Genomic DNA, 9,626 nt, shown 5'->3' with positions numbered 1-9,626 from the left:
ACACTAACCCTACCCCTAAACCTGCCCATCACACACACACACTAACCCTACCCCTAAACCTACCCATCACAGAAAACTTTCTGCATTTTTACATTTTCAAAAAAATATAATTTAGTATGTTTATTAACCCATTCCCCTCATGAGGACCGCTGGCTGGTCCCCACAATGGAGGTGATCTCAGGTTTTACTATCCTTGTGGGGACATTTGGTTCCCACAATGTAATATAAATCAAACGCACACACACACACACACACACTCTCTCTCTCTCTCACTCATTCACACTCACTCACACGCACGCACTCACTCACTCACTCTCACACACACACACACACACACACACAGCCATGTTTATGTGATTTGTGAGGACATTCCACAGGTGTAAAGGTTTTTATACTGTACAAACTGTATATTCTATCCCCTTACACTGCCCACACACACACACACACACACACTCACTCATTTTCACACACACACACACACTCACTCACTCACTCAAACACACACACACACACACACACACTCATGTTTGTTGCACTATATTTGTGAGGACTTCTGTTGATTTTATATGTGCAACACATTACATTTAAAAACAAACATGTTTTGGCCGATTTATAAGCCCTTTTAACGAGTGAACCAGTAAATCGTTCCCGCTACTCAATCATCATTTACGATATGTGACCCTGGATCACGTCACCAGTCTCGTGACGCACGGGTTTATCTGTGGCAATAGCCAACTATACATTGTATGGGTCAAAATTATAGATTTTTCTTTTATGCCAAAAATCATTAGGATATTTTAAGTAAAGATCATGTTCCATGAAGATATTTTGTTCATTTCCTACCGTAAATATATAAAACATTTATTTCTGTGAGTGAATGCGGCACAATCGCCAACATAAATGAACAACTTTAAAGGAGATTTTCTCAATGTTTTGATTTATTTTATTTTTTTTGCACCCTCAGATTCCAGATTTACAATAGGTGTATCTCGGCCAAATATTGTCCTATCCTAACAAACCACACATCAGTGGAAAGCTTATTTATTCAGCTTTCAGATGATGCATAAATCTCAATTTTAGAAAATGTACCCATGTGACTGGTTTTGTGTCACATATAATTGAGGACATTTGGCCCTCATAAGTATAGCTAAACCTGTGCACATACATACACACACGCACACGATCACACTCTCTCTCTCTCTCTCTCACACACACACACACACTCTAACACACACACGTACATAAAAAGTGATTAAACCATTAAAAATATGTATTTTATATAGTTTTTTTAATATTTTAAATATGAGGGAAGAACCAAACAATAAACTTGGATACCGTATTTATCTGACAAAATTATTTGTAAAAAAAAAGAAAGAAAAAAAAAAGCAAACTACAGCTACGAGTTTTATTTTACTTTGCAAAAAAAAAAAAAATGCAAACGTCGACTACAACATAATCAGTTATTAATATTTTGTTCGTTCTCTCTAGTTTTTGCATGTGTTCTTAATTTCTTTGTATGACGGCCCGGCCAAAAATTATCTGAAAAAATTATTGTCGCACAATTCGTCATGTTTCATTGCGTAGTTTTACAAATAAAACTATCGACTCCAAGCGCAACTACGCGACTACTAGACTATAAAATCTTCAACATATTTTTTATAATATTTTAATAAAGAGTGGAAATGTCAATTTTCCGGACTGGACTATATATATATATGTATATATATATATATATATATATATATATATATATATATATATATATATATATATATAAAGCATTTCATATTGAAAAAAAAAAGCTGTTTTTTTTTTTCTTTTACGCCTCCATTTTCTTCCAAAAAACATCATGGCGCTTTAGCAACTGCATTTATTGTCTATTGTCGGACAGCTATTCATAATTTCCCCCTTCATCACACTGTTTTTATCCTTTATTATGTTAGAATATAAAAAAAAAAGAAAATGAATAAAGACTAAATTTCAAATAATTTTAGAAATGTATATTTTATATGTAGATAAATATATTTTATTTGTTTTGAACAGGATTTTTTTCTTGAATTTTCAGAATTTTCTTTCCACTCCTTTTTATGAAAGTCATTAATTGAAGGTGTGCACTTAAATGCAGATGTGTATTCATGATTCTTCGGTGTGCGTTTATGTTTCAGGGCGATAAAGTACGAGCGCTAAAAGCTCAGAAAGTGGAGAAGTCGATCATTGGGGAAGAAGTCGCCAAATTACTTGAGCTGAAAAAACAACTTAGTCTCGCGGAGGGCAAGAACCCGGAGCCGGCGGCTCAGAAAGGCAAGAAGAAATAAGAGGAGAAAAGGTGAACCTAAAGAAGAAATAAAAACTTTGTATTTTTTACAATATTTTCTGGGAACTGTATGGGATACCGCACTATTTAACCACTCCTATAATAATGCAACCAATCTTTTTTTTTTAAAAGCAGTGAAATCTGTCAAAGGATCCTTTTAAAAATGCAATAAAATCAATGTATTCTGATTTGTTACTGTGGTACAACCATGTGTTTTATTCACACACTCAATAAACACCCAGACAAAATCTCACAGACTCGATTCAGTTCATTTAAAAAAATTTAATAGCAAAATGTGTGTAGTACAAGTCTAAATAAAATTCGCTAATACAGTAATTCGGCATGCACGTTTATTATTTTAACATTAGGATGATAAATGATTACATGTAATGATGATTATGTGATACACGTATAGAAAAATAGGCATGTATCAGAGGCAGAGAGTGATATAAACTGCTATTATTCTGAAAAAGTTTCAAGAGAAATAAGTGAGAGCAAAATCACATTCATAGTTTCCCCTTCATCTAAACACACACACACACACACACACACACACTCGTGCTTAGAGGCCTCGGGTTGATGGCGAGCGCACAGAGAAACGGCTCACGATCGATCAGAATAACAGTCCTGAGCTACTAATCTCAACACATTTAAAGCCCTGTCGTTTACACATCAGACCAATTACAATCTACAATCACTGTCACAGGAACAATCACGTCGTCTTCTACAACCCTTTATTGCAGTTCTGCCGTTTCTTCCCTCGTCTCTCCCTACAGAAACACTCACAGATGAACTATCAGCTTTCAGTTACTCAGAAAGTTGATTAACCTTTGGGTGGTTTAATGCAATTTGGTGTGTTTTAGGCTCGTTTCACGATGAATCTCACGAAAACCGGTCAAAAACACCCCGACTTTTGCTTAAATAAAACGAAGGTGGATTTTAGTGCCATTGCGATTAGTTTATTGCATACTGCATTTCTACTAATGTAACGCAAAATATCTCTTTCTTTAATTTGTGTCCTTTGATAATTTCAACATTTGTTTTACTGTCTTAAATTTTTGCTGATTTCACAGTAATTTTAATATAGTGCAAAAACCTTCAGATTTTTTTTTTTTTTTATTAAATTTCTCCTTTGCTTTTGATATTTTATTGCTGTAATGCAATCTTATTGCACTATTTAATCATAATAGTAATTGTCTTTAATTTTTTTAACCTAATTTCTTCTTTGATATTTGTATTGCTGTAATGAAATCTCATTCATTAAATTTAAAAACATTTAAAAGGCACTTGGCCTTTAATTTTTGCTTTAAATGTTTAAAACGCATTACTGTCATTTTAATTTACTATAAAAACCTTTGTAAAATAAGGTTTGTTGTTTTATCTAATTTCAAATTTGCTTTTGCTATTTTTATTACTGTAATGAAATCTCCTAATTTTATTCGAAGTGTCATTCGTTAAATTGTAGCATTTAAACATCAAAGTAACACTTGCCTTTTATTTTTGCTGATTTTAAAAGAATGCATTAGTCGTTTTTAATTTTCCGTTTTTTTTGTGTGTGTGTGTTAAATCAGGATTTATTTTCTCATGTATCTAATTTCATATTAACTTTTGTTATTTTTGTTTATCATAATTCGCGATATTCTTTAAACTGTAACATTTATCATAGTTGCAATCATGCTTAACAAACATTGGCTTGTTTTGTCATCCAATTTCTTTTTCTTTTGATATTTCTATTAATGTAATGCAATCTCATTTTTTATTTTATTCAAAGTGTTTCAAATTGTAACATCATAGCGTTTTAATTTAACTGAAAACGGCTTTGTATTCTTTATGCCAAATGGAATTGTGTTCGGGGTGAGCTTTGACCGGGGACGTGTTTCCTTCCGTTGCGCTCCACATTCTTTCTTTTCTACGGCTTAATCTGACTTTCTCTTTCTCTCTCGGCGGGAGACGCTCTGTAAACCTCCTTCTCTTTCTCCCCCCGTCCCACGTGTCTTTTATCCCCTTCTAAATGTGCATTTCATGGTCAATTGTTCAACCGCTTCAGTCCTGTTGCTCTTCACCTCCTGGTGTTGACGAGTCTCTCGATGAGCGCGCGCCTCGTCCTCTGCACCTCCTCTCCCAAACGCTCGATCTCGGCTTTGAGGCGTTCGTTCTGATCCGTCAGCTCCTGCACTTTCCTCTCGTTCTCCTGCTCGCGCTCTCTCCTGCTCTTCTTCCCGGGGGATGGAGAGCACAGCGCGTCGGTGCTTCGCTTTCTCTTTCCGGGACGTGAGGAGGCGGGAGGGGACGCGGGCGGGGAGCAGTTTAGTGACGGCGACTGGGACGCCGATGAGCAGGACGACGTGTCGGGAACCGTCGGGAGTTCCTCCTCGCTAACAGCCGGAGACGAAGGCGGATTGAGGTGGTATCCGCCACTAGCCATCGTTTCAACCGACCCAACGCCTCCTTCGCTTAGCAACTCGAAGAACTCCGGCGGAAGCAAGTCTCCTCCGGACGAGATGTGTTCGGAATCGGCTCTCCGGTCGTCCTGTCGTGGAGGCGTTGGCGTACTCGGCGGGTCGTCGGTAACGCGTTGCACGCCATCTCCCCATACCTGCCCCTCCGTCAACCAGGTGAGCGAACAGCTCTCCAACACATCCAGAAACTCAGGCTCCTTCTGCATTGAGAAGAGAAACCGTTAGGGAAAAACGTGTACGGACACGACTATAGCACAGCGTTTGACGTTACTGACCTCGGAGCAAGGCGGGGCTCGCGTAAGTTTGGCCCCGCCTCCGTCGGAGCCCAAGATATCCTGTAGGTCTTCATACCACGCCTCCAACTCTGCACCACACAGCGTCCCCACACCAGGGGGGTACAGCCACTCCGCAGTCATCGCACCAATCAGTCGCTATCCACAGACACAATACGATATGCTCCCACACCTAGCACACCAGACCTGGCCCACATAAAAATACATAAACTATCTAAAAGAAGGAATAAACAAACCTCTGAATGATGTTGCTGTACTGTGATGATGAGACGATACATCTAGTGGGAGCTCTAACACATCAGCAGCACACCTGCGCCGCAGGTTTTGGGAATAGCTGATTTATTTGGGTGACCCGCTATATTATACGAGACATTAAGATTGACTGCTCGGCCACTGGGTGCAACAAGGACACATAGTGGACGAGCAGCGTTACTGCACAGTAAATAATCAGCTTTATGGAGTTTCAGAGGCATGCATTGACTGAAAAATAATCATGATTTTTTTTTATTATAGCCTGTTGTTATAGTGTTTGTTTATATTGAAATCAAAGTTATTGTACTTCAAAAAAACATTAAATAATTAAAAATATTAAAAGGTGCTCACCTTTAAAAGTGTCTCTTGTCAATCAAGTTTGAATGTGGGTTGGCGGCGATATTTTGTCCCAATTATTCTAGAGAAATAAAAAATGGAACTTGTCAAGCTCACAGTACTAGGTTACAAAAACTATTTAAAAAAAAAAAAGAAAGAAAGTAAAGAATGTTAAAAAATGATCTAGATCAGCTGTGAAACAAGCAGAACACATGCAAGAACAAAGATGAAGATGCATCATAGAGGGAGGGGCTTGTGAATAATTAAGAACGATTGAATGCTCGTAAAAAATAACCCGTAGCAATTATTGATGATTTAATCTAGAATCTAAAATTAGGTCATTGTGATATTTTTTTTTTATGTAAACAAAGGCGCATTGTGTGCTCGAGGGCGCCCTCTGCGTGAGTCTGAGCGCTGACAGTCTGTCAAAACAAGCTGAATGAATCTCGCTTTCAATGCAAAGACATTCAAGTTCAGCTGAAATCACACCTCAGAACTCATTTGAGATGTAAACGCGACAAACACGCTACTTTAGATGTCCGTGAGACAATGAAAACAGCCCTAAAATGCACCTGAGGCACTCCCAAGTGTTTTATTTTTTATTTTTATATAAATCCTAATGCGGTGTAAAGGACAAACTTAATAAATACAATTGATGTTATCTATTATTAAAGCATAAATAATTATGTTATGGCGTTTATTTGTTGTATTCTGGCTTGTTACTCATATGACTAAATCGAATATTTTTTTAATTAATAGTCAGTCGTAAAATTACACGATAATTAACTTCTCGTGTCACTTAAATAGTTTAAATAAATGTTATTTTATGAACTGTCAATCTGGAGCGGGGGTTTAACGAACTGACAGCGAGCCAATGACGTCATGGAATCAAAGTACAGGAGCGAGGAAACAAAGGGCGAACACTTCGCACCAAAATAACAGTTCAAAAGTACTTTAACGACATAAAAACACAACGAGTTAGCCATCATGACTACATCCATTTGATTACTTAAACAGTAAAAAGTTGATGTAGCGCAGTTCCGTTAACGCAGTGTCACTGGCGATCAATAACACGTAACAAAATAACCGTTAAAAATAAAACGTTCGCAAAAAAAGTTCGCAGGCGCGCGTCTAAAATGCCGCGATTATGACGAAATGACAGCTGTCATTGCGTTGTTTTGTAAGTAAGTAACTATTAAAGTAAAATAAGCCAGGAAATAAAAACGCAACGATGTTGCGTTAAATAAAGAAAAATAACGGACGGGAAAGGAGGAAAATCCTGTGAAATTTGAGTTGAGCAACTGTATTCCAAAAACAGCCTGGGATAGTCGCCAAAACATGCGCATTCCTGTATCCCAAAAGGAAAAGCTTGACACACACCAACAAGAAAAGTACATCAGATCACAATAAAGAATAGAGAAATAGATAGATGACACTCACCCTTTTCTTTTTATTATTTCTTTTCCTCGGTTGTTTCGGATTCAGGGTCTGTGTGTGTTTTTGTAGAGATTGGTGATAGCTCATGTTAACCATTGTTCAGTTGAAGTCACCGAGTGTGGATTTCGGAAACTCCCGGGGACATTTATAGAGTGACTCCAACCGAACTCTGGGGGAAGGATCTCAAGGTGCAACCTAACCGAGATTACGAGGAACTGACAGGAGATGGTCGGCCGTGTGCGCCAATCAAGCGAGGCGGTCGAAATTCTTCTGCTTAGAGACATCCAATGAGCGGGCGCGCTGGGCGGGAGGGGCGGGACTTATTGACTTTGCTGGTTGTCTCGCTCGGTGCGAGTTTGTGTGAGCGGGAAGATGTGATGCAGTCATAAGACGGCCAGGACGAATTTGGGGCGTAAGGGAGTCACATGAAAGGAATGATGCAATCGTTGGCAACCGGTTTCTAGTTGGAGATAAGACTAGCAGAACCCGAGCATGTTTTATTAAACAACCTTTCGCAAAAAAAAAAAAAAAACACTGACAAACTACCCTATAAGGATGTAGGAAATTTTGTCCATTTTTTTTTGCTTGCGTTCGCATATGCACCTATAAAAAAAATAGGCAGCGTTAATATCCGTCGTCGTCGTGTGATATTGTACGCATTTATTCGCTCTTTTTTCATCTTTAATAATTCCTCTCAAGTGACCTGAGGCGATTCTTTCATGTTTCCAAATGCATCCAGTTCAGCACTATATGGAACTAGGATATTCCATATAGGAGTTTGAACAATCCCACCCCACCCGTACTGCGTTCCTCAGACATTTCATTCGACAACATAAGATACACAATCGGCAATTCGACACAATCAGTATAGATTCTGCATTAAAAAAAAGCACACACAAAAAACATAAAAGAACTTGAGTTGTTAGGCATGTTATTGTTCAACACACCTGTTTAGAATCGCTAAATGAGCCCATAAAGTGACGTTGAAATGGTAAAGGTCATTATCTAGTTCACAGATAAGTCTTGAAAGATCTTCCAGTGTAAATCAGCACAAGATTAGGTTTTAATCTGTGTCCGAGAATCCGCCCTAAATGTATAGCATATTTTCCAACATGGATCCTATAGTCTAGATAGGGCACTCAAATTGTGGATGTTTCAAAACGTTATTCTAAATGTCAGAATGCTGTCATTTGGTCATCCAAATTAATTACAGATGTGTAAGTGTTTTCAGAGAATAAAAATAAAGGTTGGTTCCATAAAGAACCTAACATCCATTGGACAAAAAGTTCTTTATAGTGGAAAAATGTTCATTACAAATGTTATTTTTTTTAACACTAAGAAAAAAATGTTTTAAGAACTGTTCCAAAAATGGTTGAGCGGAATATCTTTGTTTTTAAGAGTGTAGCACCAGCACAACGTTTTTAAATTATATACTTTAATGACCAGTTACTTGCTCAGGGTTTGATCTGAACCCTAAAACCCAAGTATTGTTTCAACATAGGTAAAAGCCTAGTTAAAAGGATAGTTCACCCAAAAATAATTTTCTACTCGTATATCAAAAGAAGATATTTTGAAGAATGTTGATAACCAGACAGTTGACGGTAGCCATTGACTTCCATAGTATTTTTCCCTCTACTTTTCTGGTTACCAACATTCTTCAAAATATCTTCTTTTGTGTTCAACAGAAGAAACTCATAGGGGTTTGGAACAACTTGAGGGTGAGTAAATGTCAAATGATGACAGAATTTTAATTTAAAATATGATATTCTGAAGAATGTTGGTAACCAGACAGCTGACCGTACAACCAGACAGTTGATGGTAGCCATTGAGTTTTTCCCCTCTAATTTTCTTGGTTACGACATTCTTCAAAGTATCTTCTTTTGTGTTCAACATAAGAAAGAAACTCATACAGGTTTGGAACAACTTGAGGGTGAGTAAAGTCTGACAGAATTTTTAATTATTGGGTGAACTGTCCCTTTAAGACTGTTGCTGTGGTACTGGGAATAACTATAACACTGGTTGTTTATACGGTAAAACCATGGGTAAAACACGTACTTTTTCGTTAGTGTACAGTTCTGACATATGGTTGACGGTTGAAGTGACCGTTGAAACTGATACTCAACGCGCCAAGTCAAAAATTCAAACGTAGGGGATCGAGATGATGTCACAGCCTTGTTTAAAAGCATCCCAGATATTAACGTTAATCATGTGTTGTCCTGTAATATGATCCTTCAAATAAAATTATGGTAATTCGTTTACAATGATATTTAATTAACAGGTGTACACCCCCCGTTTTAATCGCCTGACCTGTATAACTCCTGGCCAACTGATGTCACCAGGGACTCATCTCGTTAGTATTCTGAAACTATTCCAAACACAAGAGTTAAGTAGTTAAACTTGCATGGTGCAAAGCGTGCAATGTATTGCCTAGCAACAGCGCAAGTGGGATGCGCGTAAGGTTAGCGAATAGAAACCTCAAATACTGTTTCCAGGAGCAGGGCAGCGCTCGCGTGGAGACGTCACGATCGGTTGGCT

At 37.9% G+C, this 9,626-nt stretch overlaps 2 protein-coding genes across 4 annotated transcripts in view; one reads left to right on the top strand and one right to left on the bottom strand.

Moving 5' to 3' along the window:
• The window catches only part of mars1 (methionyl-tRNA synthetase 1), a 27,827-nt gene extending 25,263 nt beyond the window's left edge, over positions 1-2,564 (top strand). For both annotated transcript variants that reach the window (XM_084425701.1, XM_084425700.1), the window contains one exon: positions 2,166-2,564. In XM_084425701.1, coding sequence (XP_084281827.1) covers positions 2,166-2,315 — 150 coding nt within the window. In that variant the 3' untranslated portion in view covers positions 2,316-2,564. The remainder of the gene's footprint in view (positions 1-2,165) is intronic.
• Positions 2,565-2,581: 17 nt separating this feature from the next.
• Positions 2,582-7,229, bottom strand: ddit3 (DNA-damage-inducible transcript 3). 2 transcript variants are annotated; one of them, XM_084425709.1, is made up of 4 exons: positions 7,095-7,229; positions 5,670-5,736; positions 5,049-5,421; positions 2,582-4,973 (listed from the first exon to the last, which is right to left on the bottom strand). In XM_084425709.1, the coding sequence occupies exons 3-4, from the start codon at positions 5,187-5,189 to the stop codon at positions 4,374-4,376; spliced, it is 741 nt and encodes a 246-aa protein (XP_084281835.1). In that variant the 5' UTR covers positions 5,190-5,421; positions 5,670-5,736; positions 7,095-7,229; the 3' UTR covers positions 2,582-4,373. The 2 variants fall into 2 exon arrangements, with proteins under 2 accessions (XP_084281835.1, XP_084281834.1); XM_084425708.1 differs by having other exon boundaries at positions 5,049-5,252.
• Positions 7,230-9,626: the final 2,397 nt, after the last annotated feature.

The sequence above is a fragment of the Rutilus rutilus genome (assembly GCF_951802725.1).
Source record: "Rutilus rutilus genome assembly, chromosome: 12".
NCBI classification, from domain to species: Eukaryota; Metazoa; Chordata; class Actinopteri; order Cypriniformes; family Leuciscidae; genus Rutilus; species Rutilus rutilus.
This window is presented reverse-complemented; position numbering and strand designations above follow the sequence as displayed.